Below are 19952 nucleotides of genomic sequence, written 5' to 3' on the forward strand. Positions count from 1 at the left end.
ACTTTTCAAGGAATGCCTGAGAGGGAACTTAGCCCCAGTTCAACTATGGGGGGGGGGGGGAGGGCCAACCCAGAGGTTGGGCTTCCCCTGCTGTCACCGCTTTGCGGTTTTGGAAAGCTCTAAATATGACCGTCCCCTGGGAGAAGGAAGCACATGAGCCAAGATAACCCATGAGTGTCAGGCAGACGGACAGAAACCCTGACCCACCCCTGCCTGGGAGACAAATAAAGAAGCAAAGGTAGGACTGGGGGGGGGGCTCCTAATCCCAGTTTGGACCTGCTGGGTAGCACTCTAGGGAACTGGGATTGGGTGGGCGATGTCCTCGCAAATTCTCATGCGCAGAGGGTGCCTTTTGGGGCAGGACTTTGAAAAAGACTTCAAGACGAGCAGGGGGGAGCTCTGTGAGGGGAATAAGGGGGTCTCCTCACAACTGTCCGCACCTGAAGAAAAAGACAGCTCCCAGAATCCTTTGGGGGAAGCCGGTTCTGTTCAAAGTGGTCTCATAGCGCTTTTTATTTAATTTTTTTATTTTATAACATATAAAACACATACACATGCATTTACACAATACACATACACAACACACTACTTAATTTTCATAATGTAAAACATACCTACATTACTCTATATAATACCTACCTATACTATACATGGGACGCGGGTGGCGCTGTGGGTTAAACCACAGAGCCTAGGACTTGCCGATCAGAAGGTTGGCGGTTCGAATCCCCGCAATGGAGTGAGCTTCCATTGCTCGGTCCCTGCTCCTGCCAACCTAGCAGTTCGAAAGCACGTCAAAGTGCAAGTAGATAAATAGGTACCACTCCGACGGGAAGGTAAACGGCGTTTCCGTGCGCTGCTCTGGTTCGCCAGAAGCGGCTTAGTCCTGCTGGCCACATGACCCGGAAGCTGTTTGCCGGCTCCCTCGGCCAGTAAAGCGAGATGAGCGCCGCAACCCCAGAGTCGGCCATGACTGGACCTAATGGTCAGGGGTCCCTTTACCTTTAAGAAGGTAAAGAGTAACAACTTTTGGAATGCAGTTAAACTTTGTTTGCGTCTACTCTTCTTTGTTACCTTGAGAACCTGACTGAGATTAAGTGATTTTACCAGGGAGGACCTGGTTGGTGGCAGCGGATTAGTGGTGTACGGGTCAATAGTCCGTGAGACGACTGGGGACTCCACAAAGACCTTTAAAGCCAGTCTTGTTGACATTACAAAGGAGTTTATGGGAATGGAGTAGAACTCAGGGGTAGCAGAGATGACCCACACCAGGCAGACCCAAATCTCTTTGGTGGCCCCTGGTCTGGCCTCTCCGTGTGCCAGGGCTACCTCTAGATGTTTTGGGGTGTTGACTGTTTTTCAGGGCTACTGTACCTTCAATTAAAAGCTTGCCCTCTTTCAGCTGGCTGAGTCGGATGGGAGTCGTGGTCCAAAACAGTTGGAGGGCACCAGGATGGGGAAGGCTAGCTCCACCAATCCTTTAACTTCATCCTGCCTCTTCGTTTACTTCTCACCTCCTTCTGCCCTCCACACAGGCATCTCTGACCCAGTTCTGGAGCCCGATTCACAATGAGCCGGGACTACAACGACCTTGCGACTATGAGTGAGGAGGGTGACTGTGAAATTCAGCTCCGAAATGGTATGTCGGCTAGGTGGGATTTTGACGTGGGCAAAGAGGGATATGGGGAAGCAGGTCTACATAGGGAAAGGCTAATAATAATAATAATAATAATAATAATAACTTATTATTTGTACCCTGCCCATCTGGCTGGGCTTCCCCAGCCACTCTGGGCTGCTTCCAAAAAAATATTAAAATACTGTAATACATCAAACATTAAAAGCTTCCCTAAACAGGGCTGCCTTCAGATGTCTTCTAAAAGTCTGGTAGTTGTTGTTTTCTTTGACATCTGGTGGGAGGGTGTTCCACAGGGTGGGCGCCACTACCAAGAAGGCCCTCTGCCTGGTTCCCTGTAGCTTTGCTTCTCGCAATGAGGGAACCGCCAGAAGGCCCTTGGTGCTGGACCTCAGTGTCCGGGCAGAATGATGGGGGTGGAGACGCTCCTTCAGGTATACTGGGCCTTTGGGGCCATTTAGGGCTTTCAAGGTCAGCAAAGACACTTTGAATTGTGCTCAGAAACATACTGGGAGCCAATGTAGGTCTTTCAAGACCGGTGTGATATGGTCTCGGCAGCTGCTCCCAGTCACCAGTCTGGCCTGTCTCCTTCTGGCCTGTCAGCTAAGAATAGCCATGGGGTCCTTGTGCGATGGGTGAGGACCAAGGAAGTTAGTGAAGCTAGCTCTGTTGACCCATGCCTACCTTCCCGAAAGAGCAAGGACTAGTTCAAGATTGATTACTTCCAAGAAATGAGCATACCATACAGTCACATCCGACACCTACAAATCCACTGCAACTCTATAAAATGTAGGCGGACTCCCCACTAGCCTTTTTCTCTGGAATTGGGATAGGGGTTCCTTGGGGCTACTGTGCCTTCAGTTAAAATATTCCTTCCTTCTCTCCACCACATGCCATAGTAGCTGTGAGGTCTTTTGGCACTTCCTGCTGAGTGTTGCTGAGGGATTATAGTGATTAAGGTAAAGGGACCCCTGACCATTAGGTCCAGTCATGGCCGACTCTGGGGTTGTGGCGCTCATCTCGCTTTATTGGCCGAGGGAGCCGGCGTCCAGCTTCCGGGTCATGTGGCCAGCAGGACTAAGCCGCTTCTGGCGAACCAGAGCAGCGCACGGAAACGCCATTTACCTTCCTGCCGGAGTGGTACCTATTTATCTACTTGCACTTTGACTTGCTAGGTTGGCAGGAGCAGGGACCGAGCAACGGGCGCTCACCCCGTCACGGGGTTTTGAACCGCCGACCTTCTGATCGGCAAGTCCTAGACTCTGTGGTTTAACCCACAGCGCCACCCGTGTCCCATCCTTATGCCATATAATTATGAACTATTACTGATCACGCTATAACTAAAATTTGTAATTCAACAAATCAGTATGACAAATTCAGCCCATACTTTCCCCTGTCTCATAATCTTTCTGCCTCTGATCCCTGTCACTTCTCTACCTCCTCTTCCTCTCAAACTGTGGCCTGCTTTCCACCCTTCCTTCAGTCACCCTCTTTCTGAGCTTCCCCTCCATCTATGAACTCTGCTCACTCCCTGGCCTTCCCTACAAAACTCCTCCTTTCCTTTAGGGCCTGTGTGAAATCACTTTCCCCCTGGGTGACAATTTCCCCTTCCCTCAAAGAAGCTGGCCTGCAAACATCCTGACTGTTTTTGCTGCCTGGTTGTTTGGAATGCTCATAAACATCACAGCGTTGCAGCCAAGTGGTGTCAGAAGTGTCAAGCAACGTTGAGAGATAAATTACTGGAGAAGATCTAAAACGCAAGCTGGAGTTGAGGGTGGATTCCTGACCGATGTCCCTTCTCCTCAGCCGCCCAGAAACGCTCCCCGGGCCTATCATGGAGGCAACGAATCTGCCCCAGCCGTCGCCTGGTCCTGATCCTGCTGGGAGTGGGCGCCATCCTCACCATCGCAATCATTGTCTTTGGCGCCAAAGGTGAGTTCTTCATCATTTGAAGGGAGAACGTTTAAGCCTGTCGTAGCCTCCAGTCTGGATTGCTTTAAAAGAGGACTGTGTAGATCCAGAAGGACATGTCATATGTTCTTATGTTCTTACCCCCACCCCAGGCAGTGACCACATCTCTCAGTTATTGGGGTTGAAGGATGAAATCACAAGCATGAATCAAAGTGTTGGTGAAGGGATGGTTGCTTCCCAGCACAAGGGTAAGTGAAGGCAGCACTGTGGGTTCAAAGGAAAGTGAAACCTGTTCTTTTCTTTTCTTTTTCAATATATTTTTATTATTTTCATTAATAAAACATAAAATATAACAACATTACAATAATCAATCAAATGCATTTGCTCCGCTGAGTTCATGACTTCCCTCCCTCCCTTCAACTGGTTTCCTTCTTCCTCATAAATTGTACACACCTTTCTATTGTCCGTTTCTGTCCTTTAATACATATCCAATCCTTCTATTGTCTATGGTCAGATACTACTACTATACAGTCATACCTCATGTTATGTTTGCTTCATGTTACGTTTTTTCAGGTTGCGTCCCGCGGTGACCCGGAAGTACCGGAAAGGGTTACTTCCGGGTTTCACTGCTCACGCATGTGCACAAGCGCCAAATCGCACCGCGCACCTGCGCAGATACGGCGCTTCAGGTTGCAGGCTTTTCATGTTGTGAACAGGCCTCTGGAATAGATCCTGTTTGCAACCAGAGGTACCACTGTACTGTGTTGCAGAATTTATGTCAGGTCTGCTGGTGTCTTCAGCTTTTTACAATAGCCTCCAACAATAGCTACCTTTTTACAACAGCTACCAACCCCAATTTGTGCATTTGCAGAGGCAGACACGGAAGCGAAAATGAAGGACCTGGAGGGGAAGGTCAAAGAGCTAGCAGAGAAAGAGGAAGCAGGTGAGTTGAGGAGGCACCACCTGGTGCAAAATGTCTCCACGGAGAACTTGGGCAATCACTTTTGAAGGCAGCAATACTTCTGAATCACTCTCGTGCTCGGATCGTGTTTGTGGGTTTCCCTATTGAGGCAACTGGGCGGCCACTGTGAGAACAGGATGCTGGACTAGGTGGGTCATTGGCCTGATCCAGCTAAAGGCTCTTCCTATGCCCACTCCCCAGCATCTTAAAAAGCAGAGACATCACCTTGCCAACAAAGGTCCGTATAGTAAAAGCTCTGGTTTTCCCAGTAGTGATGTATGGAAGTGAGAGCTGGACCATAAAGAAGGCTGATCGCCGAAGAATGGATGCTTTTGAATTCTGGTGCTGGAGGAGACTCTGGAGAGTCCCATGGACTGCAAGAAGATCCAACCTCTCCATTCTGAAGGAAATCAGCCCTGAGTGCTCCCTGGAAGGACAGATCCTGAAGCTGAGGCTCCAAGACTTTGGCCAGCTCATGAGAAGAGAAGACTCCCTGGAAAAGACCCTGATGTTGGGAAAGACGGAGGGCACAAGGAGAAGGGGACGACGGAGGACGAGATGGTGGGACAGTGTTCTCGAAGCTGCCAGCATGAGTTTGACCAAACTGTGGGAGGCAGTGGAAGACAGGAAGAAGAAGAAGAAGAGTTTGGATTTGATATCCCGCCTTTCACTCCCCTTCAGAAGTCTCAAAGTGGCTAACAATCTCCTTTCCCTTCCTCCCCCACAACAAATACTCTGTGAGGTGAGTGGGGCTGAGAGAGCGTGACTGACCCAAGGTCACCCACCAGCTGCATGTGGAGGAGCGGAGATGCGAACCCGGTTTCCCAGATTACGAGACTACCGCTCTTAACCACTACACCACACTGGCTGGAGTGCCTGGCGTGCTCTGGTCCAGGGGGTCACGAAGAGGCGGACACGACTAAACGACTAAACAACAACAACTACATGTCCTCTCCCAGTGCTGACAATCCTCCACCTTCAGGATGTAATAAAGCAGCAGCCTGAAGCCCCTGTAGATGTTTTATTATGGGAACCTGCGAGCAGGATCCGAGCACAAGAGCAAATCTCTCGTCCTGGGGTTTCCAGCAACTGGTGTTCAGAAGCATCGCTTCCTCTGACTCTGATGGGAGAGCGTTGCAATCCTAGTTTATAGCTAGTGGAATGTATGCTAGGCGGGTGTTAAATAATTTCATTTGCTGCATCATGTGGGGAAGTTTCAGGAGGGAGGAGAGCAGGGGATAGAAACTTTTTTCTTTTTATAAATGATATTTATTAAGTTTGCCAATTTGACAATCCAGTAAAAACCACATTCAATCATTCCAAATTAAAATACAACAAAACGGCCAAAGAAGCATGCCAAATTATAAATCTTTGGGTGACTTCCCACGCTCTGAAGTTCAGGGAGTGATGATCTAATATTGTTAATGCATCCTTAATTAGTCAGATAGACCTGATAAACGGAAGAGGCAGGAATGAAGATTTGGAGATATGCTTCAGAGGTCCAGACTATGGGGAGCCCGGAAAAAATTAATAATTACAATTTGGACTATAATTTGGTGGGTTTTTTTTATTTTTAATTGGATTATGATTCGGATATCTTGATTGGGTGTTTTTATTGGACAATCAATAAAAATGATTAAAAAAAAAGATAGTCCCGATAAACATTTCTGATGTTGATCCTTCATTTATTTTTAACAGTTCGTTTAAACAAGCGGGTCAGTCCTTTGTAGTTCTGTGTGAAATATTGTCCTGTAATCCAACGTTCACTTTCACTTTCTTAATGCGTCACAGCCAAGACTGAGAGAGATGTCGCCTTTTTTGCCATTGGCGCTGGGCAGATATCCAAAATTCCCTCCTGTCATCTTTTTCCAGCTGCTAGCGAGTTGATGTTTCTGTAAAAAACACGCCACAGTTCCCATCATGAATTCTTTTTATCATTCCATTAAAGGTCTTTGCCAGAATCATAGTCCAGATTTCACACAGTCAATTTTGTAGCTAAACCATAACAATAACGTTAGCAAGACACTCTTTCAGTCCCGCTTGCTTATTTCAAACCATCCTTCGGGGAAGATTTGCCGAAAAAACAGCAAATGCGAAATATATCAAGAGAACGTAATGGAGGCTCGCTTCCTCCAACATACCGATAGTTACAAGGAAAGTCCTTCTCCAGGTCGAATCCTTGGCACCCAGTGGCTGAATCAGCAGAGTACTTTATCTCCCCTAGTTCAGAGCATGTCTTTTAGTTAAGCCCGAATTTTATCTTAAAAAAGCAGGTGTCCGCTGCTCATGGCGACAGCTTTGGAGAGTTGCCAAAACACACGGTAAAATGCACGCAGCGCCTCCTGCCCCCCACATTCCTTCAGAGTGGGCGGCAGGTATCGGACGATCTGTGGGTGAAGAGTTGGGAGGATAATTACTCCCATATTATCCTCGATTAGCACGAAAAGGAATGGGTACAGCCATTCGCCATGGCAGACAAACAGGAGGTCCCGATAGAAACCGTTTTCCTGCTTCCGAGATGGAATGGGTATTCCTGCTCCTCCGTGGAGCTTTCGACGTTTTTGCAAATGTTCCTGGTCTGTGTGCATTTCCCCCCTCTGAAAGTCAAATGTGGCTGCCTAACTAGCCACCTCCCCCAGTGTGGTGCAGTGATTAAGAGCGGTAGTCTCGTAATCTGGGGAACCGGGTTCGAGTCTCCGCTCCTCCACCTGCAGCTGCTGGGTGACCTTGGGCCAGTCACACTTCTCTGAAGTCTCTCAGCCCCACTCACCTCACAGAGTGTTTGTTGTGGGGCAGGAAGGGAAAGGAGAATGTGAGCCCCTTTGAGACTCCTTTGGGTAGTGATAAAGCGGGATATCAAATCCAAACTCTTCTTCTTCTTCTTTTATGTTTTTTTCCTCTCTCTCTTCGCTCTCACCAGCCAAGACGCAACTCCTGACCCGGCTGAAAGACATGCAAAAGAGCTTCCGACTCATGTATTGCGAGCTGGAGGATTTCAAGAACAACCGAACAGGTCAGGAGGGGGGCAGCCGGAAAGCGGGTGGGGGGCGAAAGAGGTGGGATGTTCTCCCCAGGGACGCGCGGCAAAAAAGTTCCTCAGGCCTTTGACTGATTAATATTCTACAGCCTTTTAAATGTGCCTTTTTTGGGGGGGGGTGTATCATTTTGCTGTTTTCTTTCATTTAGCTTCATGTTTTTATCCTGTATTCATGGTTTTTATCCTGTGTACTGCCCTGAGATCTTACAATGAAGGGCGGTATAATATTAATATTAATAATAATAATAATAATAATAATAATAATAATAGAATTTATATACCGCCCTGTACCTGGAGGTCTCAGGGCGGTGCACAGAACAAAATTAAAATATAAAACCACAAAATATATAATCAAAATAAAAACAACAACCCAATAAGCCCCCCCCAAAGCCACATTTTACAAGGGCATGGGATAATAATAATAATAATAATAATAATAATAATAATAATAAATAATACGACGTCAGACATTAAAAACTTCCCTAAACAGGGCTGCCTTCAGATGTCTTCTAAAAGTCTGGTAGTTGTTGTTCTCTTTGACATCTGGTGGGAGGGCATTCCACAGGGCGGGCACCACCACCGAGAAGGCCCTCTGCCTGGTTCCCTGCAACCTCACTTCTCGCAGCGAGGGAACCGCCAGAAGGCCCTCGGAGCTGGACCTCAGTGTCCAGGCAGAACGATGGGGGTGGAGACGCTCCTTCAGGTCTACTGGGCTGAAGATGTTGGAGAATTACAGCGCCTGTTGTGGCTGTAGAGACTGATATGGGAGAGATGTGTTTTGTTGCAGCTGGGGCGACCGAAGGTGTCAGGTTCTGCTGCTGCAAATGTACCGTGGCATTTCTTCTCTTTGTGCTCCTCCCTGCGGTCATTCCTCCTCTGGTCACTGCTGGGGACACATGACCTGATAGTCTGCCTTCTGGCTGAAATCAGTGGACTTCCGCTGTTTCATTGGGTCTATACAGAGTTTGACTATTGCTCCCTTTATCTTCCTCCCTTTGTGTTGTCTGATCTTCCAGCTAACCCAAAGGAATGTTGTCCGAAAGGGTGGGACTTCTTTCGTAAAAGCTGTTACTGGGAGTCTGGAAAGAGTAAATCCTGGGAGGAGGCCAAGGTCAACTGTGAAGTCCAAAATGCCCACCTGGTGATCATCGACTCCATTGAGGAACAGGTAGGTGCCCAGTAGGTTTTGTGTTGGAGAGAGCGGTTTGGAAGAGATGTGTAGCAGAGTTAGCACTAAAAAAAGTAGTATAAACACCGACAACTGGGAAACACTGGCCTGCGAGCGCTCCAGTTGGAGAACAGCCTTGACCAAAGGTGTCGTGGGCTTTGAAGACACTTGAACTCAGAACGCAAGGGAGAAACATGCTAAGAGGAAGGCACGCCAGGCAAATCCACACCGTGATCAACTCCCGCCTGGGAACCAATGTTCCCACTGTGGAAGGACGTGTGGGTCCAGAATTGGCCTCCACAGTCACTTATGCACTCATTGTTAAAACCGTGTTTATGGAAGACAATCTTACTCGGCTACGAGAGATCGCCAAAGAAGATTGCTCCAAGCACATTGAAACTTGGTTAGATTTACATCTGCCCACTTCCACCTTTAAACAGATGTTCCCCACAAAAATACCTAGGCTAGAATAAATCACAGGCGCTTGGCTTTGCAAATAGGTGAAGGTTTTACTCACAGAGTTCCAGGCATAACAGCCAACAAGTCACAATCTGTTGGCAGTAAAGCAAATCTGTTGGCAGTAAAGCAAAGAAGAAAAAGATTCCCCCTTGCAAAATGGCGTTGAAAATGTGTCATTAGCGCTAGGGTGCTAATGAGTTTTCATTGGGGTTCTCCAAAAATAAAAAAATCGATGTGGAAATGTAAAGAACTGAATTTAAGATGGGGGAAACTGAGAGCAAGTTAAGAGATCCTTCTGTTTCCCTCCCCTCTGTGCTTTTTTTCCACGCCAGCAATTTGTGGCCGTCCGTGTGCGCCCGCAGTATATGTGGATCGGCTTGACTTACACCGGCGGGAGCTGGAAGTGGGTGGACGGAAGGCCCTATACATTTAGCCAAGGGTAAGTTCGCGGGCGGCAGTGTGGCCAACCCATAATGCAATGCGGGGCACGCTAGGGGCTGGTGCCGTAAAGTAGCAGGCCCCGCCACAGTCCTTCTGGAGCGAAGACTTTGGCCACCTTCACACCATACGTTCAAAGCCCTGGGGTACAGCTTTAAACAGTCCTGGCTTCCCTCCAGAGGATTCTGGGAGCTGTGGCATGTTCGGGAGACTTCCGAGGAAATGTCTGTTCCTCTCACAGAACTACAATTCCCAGATTTCCCTGGGAGGAGGGATTGATTGTTAAACCACTCTGGGAATTGCAGAATAGGGGTCAGCGGGGTCTGCCTCCTCTCCTCCCTCTTTCCTCTTGCAAATTTTTATTTTTATTTTTATTATTATTATTATTTCAATTTATACACCGCCATATACATGGAGGTCTCAGGGTGGTTCGCAACAAGACCACAACATAGAAAATCAAACCAAAATTCACCTCTGTTGTTGCAAATTATTATTGTTGTTGTTATTATTATTATTAATTCAATTTATACACCGCCCTATGCCCGGAGGTCTCAGGGCAGTTCACAACAAGAGCACAACATAGAAAATCAAACCACAAGCAGTAACCCAATAACCCCCCCCCAAGCCACATTCTAAAAGGATGTTGGATGTCAATAAGATCAACCAAAGGCCTGGTGAAAAAGGAACGTTTTTGCCTGGCACCTAAAGGTGTATAATGAAGGCACCAGGCGAACTTCCCTGGCGAGAGCATCCCTCAGAAGGGGAGCCACCACAGAAAAGGCCCCGTTCTTGTGTTGCCACCCTCCGGACCCCTTGAGGAGGTGGCACATGAAGAAGGGCCTCAGAAGATGATCTTAGGGTCTGGGTTGGTTCTTGAGGTACTGCGATCCTGAGCCATTTAAGGCTTTATAGATCAAAACCAACACTTTGAATTGGGCCTGGAAACTAATCGGTAGCCAGTGCATTCGGACCAAGATCGGTGAAATATGCTCAAACCGTCTGCTCCAGTGAGCAATCTGAATTCTGCACCAGCTGAAGCTTCTGAACCAAATTACTGCATAGATTCTCTAGGCCCCACCCCCTGTGACATCACTCCAGGACTTCACCAGGGGCCACCCCTAAGACTCAGATATAGGCCCTGCAGTCTCAGGATGTGGGGTGCTCCTGATTTGGGAACCCTAATTTGAGGGCAATGGTTCATCAAAGCATGTGGTTTTAGCCTCAGCCTGAGCCCCTGTCTCTCTGGACCTAGAATTTCAACCTCTCAACCCCTTTGCTAAGTAACCAAGTAGATTCCGCGCTCCTGCTTCCCGGGCCTGAACCTGCAGGTGGTTTTGAGGATCGCGACCTGTGTCTTCAACTCTCCTTCCCCCCCCCCCCGTGCCCCCGTCTAGGGACTGGGTTCCAGGTCAGCCAGATAACTCTTCCAGCCATGGACTTTTGGGAGGAGAGAACTGCGTCCACTTCCACAGCGACGGCCGCTGGACCGACGACCACTGCTCTCTCGACTTTGGCTGGATCTGCGAGATGGAGATGACCGATTAAGGCGGCGGAAATTGGGTGTAACCAGGATTTATTTTAGGGGGGCAGGCTTTAAGTTAGTGGGGCTCAGAACCGAGTTACATACAATGCAATTGGTCAGTTAGTTAAGTATTTTTATTTATTTACTTGATTGGAGGGCAGCTGCCCCCCTGACCCCCCAGCTATGCCCATACGACAGAAATCTGACCTCCAGCAGAAACTCAGACCCCAGCAGGTTTTGCAACGGAAAAATCCAAATTGGAAACAGAGTTGTTAGATACCAATGTTAAAAACCTATCCAAAATGTATAATTTATTGTTGGAGTGGCATACAAAGGATGAACAAGTTAAATCTGTAATGATAGATTAGGCAAGAGATGTTGGACACAATATAATGTTAGAAGATTGGGAAAGGTTGCGGAAGAAAGGGGTTAAGTTCACTGCATGTACTGCATTAAAAGAAAACAGTATGAAAATGATGTATAGATGGTACTTAACTCCAGTAAAATTAGTAAAGATTTACCATGCGAACGATAATTTATGTTAGAAAAAGAAGGCACCTTTGATCATATGTGGTGGACGTGTCCCAAGGTGAAGGACTTCTGGGAAAAGATTTATAATGAGTTGAAAAAAATGTCGAAAAATACATTCGTTAGTATTGGAATGTGTTTTCTTTTGTGTGTTTTATATGTTATGTCTGTTATAAATGTGGAAAATAAATTTTAAAAATTGGGGGGGAAAGAAACTCAGACCCCAACCAACCCCTCTCAACATGGTTCTTAGTAGCTGCCAGACTTTCTATTGCCCAAAATGGGGAGAGAGAATTAACAGACCTGGTTTTGGAACGGTGGTACAAAAATGGTTGCAATTGCTGAGGAGATAACCCACAAGATTCGGGTGATAAAAGGCAAGCAATAAAGAGGACCGTTTTGTGCAATTTGGTGGGGTTTCGTATCCTACGTTTCAGATCTGCTTGAATCCTCCCTGGCACCCAAAAATGAAGTTTGGCTCTCCAAACCCATGAGTTCGTTCCAAACTTTTTTCAAAGAGGGCCAGATTTGATGAAGTGAAGGGCCGTGAGGGCCGACCAAAGGGCCAACTGTGGTTGTGGAGGTTTTTTTAGGATTGAAGTTGTTGAGGGTTTTTTTTTAGGATTTTACCCCTGCAAATAAACTGCCACATGGGCTGGATTAGGCCCCGGAAACGGACTTTGGACATGCCTTGTTTAAAATGTAGTACGGTATTCACTACCGTCGTGTAACTGTCTCACTGATGATTTCCCAGCTTTTGGTGTTGTCTCTTTCCATTGGTTATTGTTTGCATGTAATATAAATAAAACTTTGTAATTAAAAAATATATATTACACGTTGGTTGAATAAATTCGATTCAGTTCTCATCTAAAGACAAGTCTGCCAAAGTTGTACATGAAACAAATACAGCTATCTGTCAATATTACATTATTTTTGAAGTTCTCCGCCCAAGGAATATGCTCACAAATGCATATGCTATGGTAAACCTTCGCGCTGTTATAGAAAAATTTGGGGTTGGCTTTTACAGCCCAACGCTCTATCGAGGAGCTTTGTGTCCCCTAAGCCTATTATCAGTCAGAGAAGAATGGATGGAGGCAGGATTTGGTCAAAGCAAAGCAGATTTTTATTTTTCTGTTGCAACAGAGTGCCACACCTTGCACCGTGCAAGCAGGTGAGGACCCAGAACAAAGATGTGCAAGAACATTTAAAGACTTTAGAAATTGCCCAAACCCCTAGCCACACATGCCACAGAAAGAGGCGGTCTACGACAGAAATTTGAGTGCATGGCTTCTCTCCTGTCTGCCAAGAGACCTGATAATGGCCACCAGTTACCTGGCCAGTCTGAGCCAGTTTTTTGAGATGGTAAATATTTTAGTTCTTGAATCCATGTCAGAGGCCTGCCCTGTGCATATACAGAATATGCCCTTAAAGCAAGATTTGAAGGATTTGAAAAGGAAAAGAATCATTGGGAGAGGTTTCCCCAAGATATTTCCCTCTGCAGAGGAACTATTTGGGGTCATTCAGAGTCAAAATGGCTTCAGGATTGCTCTCCTGTACTCGTACACACATGTGGTTTATGTACTTCTGCATAGGTGTTTCCGTGTGCACTTAGGAGCATTCATTTTATTTATGACACCTATGAATTCTTATACTGTAACGGCATTAAAATGCAACTGTAATCATTTACAGATGGTCACAGCATATGAAGTCAGAAGGAAGAAGTTGCAGGTGCTTTTTAGGGCAAATCTCAGTCACAAATCTCTCTCTCCCCTCTCCTCCCCACTACATTTTGGGGTGCTCCTTGAGAATGTGGAAGGGTGAGCCATCCTGATGAGCACCTCCACTTAAAAATTCCATTTCCCCCCCTTCTTCTTCTTCTTCTTCTTCTTCTTCTTCTTCGGCGACCCCTCGTAGCTGAGTAAGATTGTCTTTCATAAACACGGTTTTAACAGTGAGTCCGTAAGTGACTGTGGAGGCCAATTCTGGATCCACACGTCCTTCCACAGTGGGGACATTGGTTCCCAGGCGGGAGTTGATCACGGTATGGATTTGCCAAGCGTGCCTTCCTCTTAGCACGTTTCTCCCTTGCGTCCTGAGTTCGAGTGTCTTCAAAGCCCACGACATCTTTGGTAAAGGCTGTTCTCCAATTGGAGCGATTGCAGGCCAGTGTTTCCCAGTTGTTGGTGTTTATACTACATATTTTAAAGATTTTCCTTGGGGGATCCTTAAACCTCTTTTGTTGACCACCAGTATTACGCTTTCTATTTTTAAGTTCGGAATAGAGTAGTTGCTTTGGAAGACGATAATCAGGCATCTCAATAACATGACCGGTTCAACAAAGTTGTTGTTGAAGAATCATTGCTTCAACACTGTTGAATTTTGCTTCTTCCAGTCCCCTGGCATTAGTTCGCCTGTCTTCCCAAGCGATGTGTAAAAATTTCCGGAGACTCCTTTGATGGAATCTTTCGAGGAGTTGGAGATGGCGTTTATAAGTGGTCCATGTTTCACAAGCAGACAGTAAGGTTGCCAGTACAACAGCTTTGTAAACGAGCATTTTGGTTTCCCTGCGAAGGTCCCAGTTCTCAAACACATTGCACTTCAATTGGGAAAAAGCCGCACTCGCAGAGCTCAGGCGATGCTGGATTTCGGCATCAGTGTCGGCCCTTGTGGAAAGATAACTGCCCCGGTAGGAGAAGCGATTTACATTTTCCAACGTTACACCATTGAGTTGGATTTGTGGCGCTGCAGAGGGGTTGTTTTCTGCTTGTTGGTGCAGCACTTTGGTTTTTTGGATGTTGAGCAATAGGCCAAGCTTTCTGTAAGCTTCTGAGAAGATATTTAGGATGGTTTGGAGGTCATCCTCTGAGCGTGCGCACGCTATACAAAATGCACCATTACTCCCCAAGCCACAGTCACGTCTTGCAGGAATGAACCTCATAAGTTAATTCTGTGTTGTTGTGAATCATGACCCGGCTGTCCTACATGACCTAGAATGACTTCTGTAGGTGCGCCCCTGAATTCTAGGGAAATGACAAACCCCAAACGTGTCTCCGTCAGCAGCTTTCCCCTACCAGCTCAGCGCAAAAGAGGAAGCTGGAACAAAGCTTCTTGGCCACATGGAGAAACATTGCCAGATAAAATGTGGCATAAATAATTCCACTTCCAGCTTGTTCCACTGCTGAGGTCACAGGGTTTGGGGAAAAGGGGATGGGAGTTTATGAAGCTGAGCCTGGTTGGAGGAAGTGGGCACAGGAACATTCTCTTCTCCCCCTCTTGCCAGGTGTGGGGGACTCCCTGGTCCTGTATGGGGCAACTGTGCCCCCAAAGGACCAGGTGCGCAGCCTGGGAGTCATTCTGGACTCACCGCTGTCCATGGAGGCGCAGGTCAGTTCTGTGTCCAGGGCGGCCTGTCTACCAGCTCCATCTGGTACGCAGGATGAGACCCTCCCTGCCCGCTGTCTGTCTGGCCAGAGTGGTGCATGCTCTGGTTATCTCCCGCTTGGACTACTGCCATGCGCTCTATGTGGGGCTACCTTTGAAGGTGACCCGGAAACTGCAACTAATCCAGAATACGGCAGCCAGACTGAGGACTGGGAGTGGCCACCGAGACCACATATCACCGGACCTGAGAGATCTGCATTGGCTCCCAGTACGTTTCCGAGCAGAATTCAAAGTGTTAGTGCTGACCTTGAAAGCCCTAAACGGCCTCAAAGGCCCAGTAGACCTGAAGGAGCGTCTCCACCCCCATCGTTCTGCCCAGACACTGAGGTCCAGCTCCGAGGGCCTCCTGGCAGTTCCCTCCCTGCGAGAAGTGAGGTTACAGGGAACCAGGCAGAGGGCCTTCTCGGTGGTGGCGCCTGTTCTGTGGAATGCCCTCCCATCAGATGTCAAGGAAATAAACAACTACTTCACTTTTAGAAGACATCTGAAGGTAGCCCTGTTTAGGGAAGCTTTTAATGTTTTAAAAGAGGGCTGGACAAATTCATGGAAAGGAAGGCTATTGACAGCAACTAGCCATGATGGTTCTGGTCTGCCTCCACGGTTGGAGGATGCGATGCTTCTAAATCAGCTGCTGGAAATTGCAGGAGCTGAGAGTGGCTCTGGGGGTCAGATCCAGCCTCTTTCCCATAATGGATGTCTGGTTGGCCTCCGCAAGGACAGGACGCTAGACTAGATGGGTCGTTGGCCTGATGGAGCAAGCTATTACAGTGGTACCTTGGGTTAAGTACTTAATTCGTTCCAGAGGTCCGTCATTAACCTGAAACTGTTCTTAACCTGAAGCACCACTTTAGCTAATGGGGCCTCCTGCTGCTGCCGCGCCACCGGAGCATGATTTCTGTTCTTATTCTGAAGCAAAGTTCTTAACCTGAAGCACTATTTCTGGGTTAGCAGAGTCTGTAACGTGAAGCGTATGTAACCCGAGGTACCACTGTAATTCTTTTTAACAACTTATGTGGGAACATAGGATGCTGCCTTGTATCAAATCAGATAATGGGGTTCTTCTACCTCAATATTGTTGAGACTGACTGGCAGCAATGGCTATCCAAGATTTCAGGATCTCTCCCAGTCCTATCTAGAGAGGCAGTCACAGATCGGATGCGAGACTTTCTGCATACAAGGCAAGTGCTCTACCACTGAGCTAGCACCCTTCCCCAGCAGAGAAGAAAAGTTATGCTTCTCTTTACCAGTGACATTATGGACACTGGCCAATGCGTGGCTGTACTGGTTTGGTGTCCTGTACGTACCACACACTTCAGTACAAGGCCGTCTGGGAGAAGGAGCAGAATTCCATTCCCCCAACAGCAAGCATTGTAGCTTAAGTAGTTGGGAGACACCATTACTCTGCATCAGAAATTATTGTTGAAAAACCTGTGGTCCTCTGGATATTGCTGGACTCCAGCTCCCATCAGCCCCCGACAGCATGGTCAACGCTCAGGAAATGTTGGGAGTTGCAGTCCAGCAACATCTGGAGGGCCACAAGTCCCCTGTCCTTGCTGTAGAGCAGGGGTGGGTAAGGTTTCTCAGCCCGTGGGGTGACAGGATTGGTGGAGCCAGGAGCCAAAGTGGGTGAAGCAACTTTTATTTATTTTTACCTTTGTACAGTAGGTTGGCTTCTACACACACTCAAGCGTGCATCTCTAGCCCCTATCTAGGCAAGAATGATCAGAGTTCAAGGATTTGTTGTTGTTGTTTAGTCGTTTAGTCGTGTCTGACTCTTCGTGACCCCCTGGACCAGAGCATGCCAGGCACTCCTGTCTTCCACTGCCTCCCACAGTTTGGTCAAACTCATGCTGGTAGCTTCGAGAACACTGTCCCACCATCTCGTTATGTTCTTATGTCCTTTTACCCCAAGCCCACTTGTTAAAACACTTAGAGACTGCCTTAAGTGGTAAAGAAGTACGTTAAATAAATAACAGATAAATAGGGAGAAACGCAAATAATTCATCCAGTGAAAACTCTGGCAGCATTCTGATAAATTCAACAGTGTAAACAAGTTTTGATAGGTGCAACTTGGATCCCAAGCACCTTGTGACTCTAACGTTTTGGCTCCCGAGTGCCGCAAACCCGGAAGTGATTGTTCCAGTTTGCGAACGTTCTTTGGAACCCGAACGTCTGACACGGATTCCGCAGCTTCCAATTGGCAGCAGGAACTTCCTGCAGCCAATCAGAAGCCGTGCCTTGGTTTTCGAACGTTTTGGAAGTCGAACTGACTTCCGGAACGGATTCCATTCTACTTCCGAGGTACGACTGTAGTGAAATACTGAATGGTATAGTTTTTGTAAAATATGCAGGGATTTGTGATATTTAAATTTATCCATGGAAAGAGAAGATGGGAAGTCATTGATATCTTAAGGATGTGAAATGAGTATTTTAAACTGTAAAACAGAAAATTTAATAACACACACAAACTAAATAATTCATCCGGCAGTTCTCCAAATGTCTTTCATGTGGGAATTTGATTAAATGGGCAAAGAAATTGCAGATGGATTACAGGGTTAAAATTCACATTGTGTTGTGATCTTAAATAACTTTTAAAATAAAACAGTGTATCCATGGTACCCAACTCTGGCGAAATTATCAAGAATGTTCCAAATGTTTGCTGGAAGTGTGAAAAATAGGAAGAGATGTTTTATCATGCTTGGTAGACTTGCAAAAAAGCTAAGAGATCTTGGATACAAATACATACACCAATGCAGACGATTTTAAAGCTTAGCATTCAGTTGAAGCCAAGACTTTTCCTGTTAGGAATAATGGATATGTAATTGGAAAAAGACTATAGAACATTATTTCAATACATGAGCACAGCGGCGGGGCTTTTATATGCACAAAGATCGAACGATTCACCATTACCCACCATGGAGGAATTATTGTTAAAATGATTGGTCTTAGCTGAGGTGTTTAATCAGAGAAAAACCATTGTCAATATTTACTAAAGACTGGAAACTCCTTGTAGACTTTTTGAGAGAAAAATAAAACAAAAATTATGATATCTGGGTTTAAGAACTGAAGGAAGTATTGGTTTATAGAAAACGGGTGCTATCTTGGAACGGATGTTTTGAACAATTTTCGATGTATAGCTGACAAACGAAGATTTGGAAATTCTCTCTCTTTTTTTCCTTTCCCCTTTATTTTCTTCCTTTTAGTTTGTGTTTCTATTTAGATGAGATAGATAATTTATTACGGTTGGAGACCAGCTTATCAAACACACTTGGGGGTACTGTCACAGAAGGAAAACAATCAATCAAAACAATGTACAACAATAAATTTAAAAGCATTGTACAATTTAAAAACAACGTACGACAATATGGGGGGGGGGAAACAAGGATGATATGTTTTTGGATAATATGTCTTGTTTTAATTTTGAATAAAAAAAAAATCCAAGATCTTTTTATCAAAGATTTTTTTAAAAAAAACTTTAATAAAACCTATTCCAAATACAGTGGTACCTCGGGTTAAGTACTTAATTTGTTCTGGAGGTCCGTTCTTAACCTGAAACTGTTCTTAACCTGAAGCACCACTTTAGCTAATGGGGCCTCCTGCTGCCGCCGCGCTGCCAGAGCACGATTTCTGTTCTTATCCTGAAGCAAAGTTCTTAACCTGAAGCACTATTTCTGGGTCAGCGGAGTGTGTAACCTGGTGTATGTAACCCGAGGTACCACTGTATTTGTGTGTGTGTGTGTTTATGTGTGTGTGTGTGTGTGTGTGTGTGTGTGTGTGTGTATATATATATATATATATATATAATCTATAATAAAACATTTCCTCATTTTTGTATCTTTGTGGGTGGGGAAATGGGTTTAACTCGGTACGTTTTGTTCTCTCCCTGGTCCTCCTCTGTTGGCTAAACTTCCACTTTTAAAAGGAAGCCAGAGGGTAAAGTTGGCTATCAGGGAGGGAGGGGGCAAACCCCGGAAACTGGGTGCCCCCGTGATGCTGCTGGCACTGCTCTGTGATTTTGGAAAGCTCTCAGATTTGACCGTTCCCTGCAGAAGGCGGCGTGTTGACAGGGCAAAGATCACCAGCCAGCGCCAGGCCAGATTGGGAGACGTCAGGCGCCCCTGAACACCCTCCCCCCACCCCCGGGAGACCAGGAAAAAGGTAAAGGTAGGACTGGGGGAATCCTAATCCCAGTTTGGGTTTGGGGCTGCTTGCTGGGAAAAGGGCTGCCTGGTATCACCCACCCAGGAATTGGAATTTGGCTGGGTGGCATTCTCGTGGCGAGAAGGACAAAGGTGCCATTTTGATGACAGGGTTTCAGGGCAGGCGGCCGGGTCCCTGCTCACCGGACCCGGCTTCTCTTTTCAATTTTTTAATTGATTTTCCAAAATTTATAAACAAACAAACATAAATCCTAACTGTAATTATTCCACTATTTTTTAAAAAAAAATTATTAGATTTTCCACAATGATAACACAAGCCACAAAGCAGAACGATACACAAAAACAGGGGGGAAAGGAACAATAAACAGATAATAACAACAAACTTAATTCTTCACAAATCCAACCTTTTAAAGATCTTGGTTGACTTCCTCAAGTCCCTCCCTTCTGAGTTTCCTTGTAGTTAAAAGTAACAGCGTTCCAATATCATTATTAAACTAAAACAATTTCCAATTATAGTCCATCTTACTCACTTTTCTTAACATTCTAAATCCCATTTATTTAATTATAACTTAGTTTAATCCTAGGCCTATTTGTTTCTTTCAAGTGATTTCTAATTTTTTATATTGTTAATTATTCCACTCTTAATAACATTGTTATATTACTACCTCGAATCCCCCTGGGTGAGTTTTAATATATA

General features: G+C 46.1%; 1 protein-coding gene and 1 long non-coding RNA gene across 5 annotated transcripts in view; both read left to right on the forward strand.

Annotated features, from left to right (window-relative positions):
* Nucleotides 1-19952, forward strand: part of LOC308462437 — a 45494-nt gene that overhangs the window by 7362 nt on the left and 18180 nt on the right. The gene's annotated exons all lie outside the window — the stretch shown is intronic.
* The window catches only part of LOC308462325 (asialoglycoprotein receptor 1-like), a 37767-nt gene continuing 17904 nt past the window's right edge, over nt 90-19952 (forward strand). The window contains exons 1-9 of one of the 4 annotated variants that reach the window (XM_080979977.1): nt 90-238; nt 1533-1636; nt 3437-3562; nt 3694-3789; nt 4413-4484; nt 7423-7515; nt 8556-8707; nt 9499-9605; nt 10999-12887. In XM_080979977.1, the coding sequence (XP_080836103.1) occupies nt 1567-1636; nt 3437-3562; nt 3694-3789; nt 4413-4484; nt 7423-7515; nt 8556-8707; nt 9499-9605; nt 10999-11149 (867 nt within the window). In that variant the 5' untranslated portion in view covers nt 90-238; nt 1533-1566 and the 3' untranslated portion in view covers nt 11150-12887. Of the gene's footprint in view, nt 239-1532; nt 1637-3436; nt 3563-3693; nt 3790-4412; nt 4485-7422; nt 7516-8555; nt 8708-9498; nt 9606-10998; nt 12888-19047; nt 19260-19952 lie in introns of those variants that run through there. The other 3 variants (XM_080979978.1, XM_080979980.1, XM_080979979.1) reach the window with 3 other exon arrangements.

This window comes from Podarcis pityusensis (genome assembly GCF_964106645.2).
Source record: "Podarcis pityusensis genome assembly, chromosome: 13".
In the NCBI taxonomy this organism is placed as follows: domain Eukaryota; kingdom Metazoa; phylum Chordata; class Lepidosauria; order Squamata; family Lacertidae; genus Podarcis; species Podarcis pityusensis.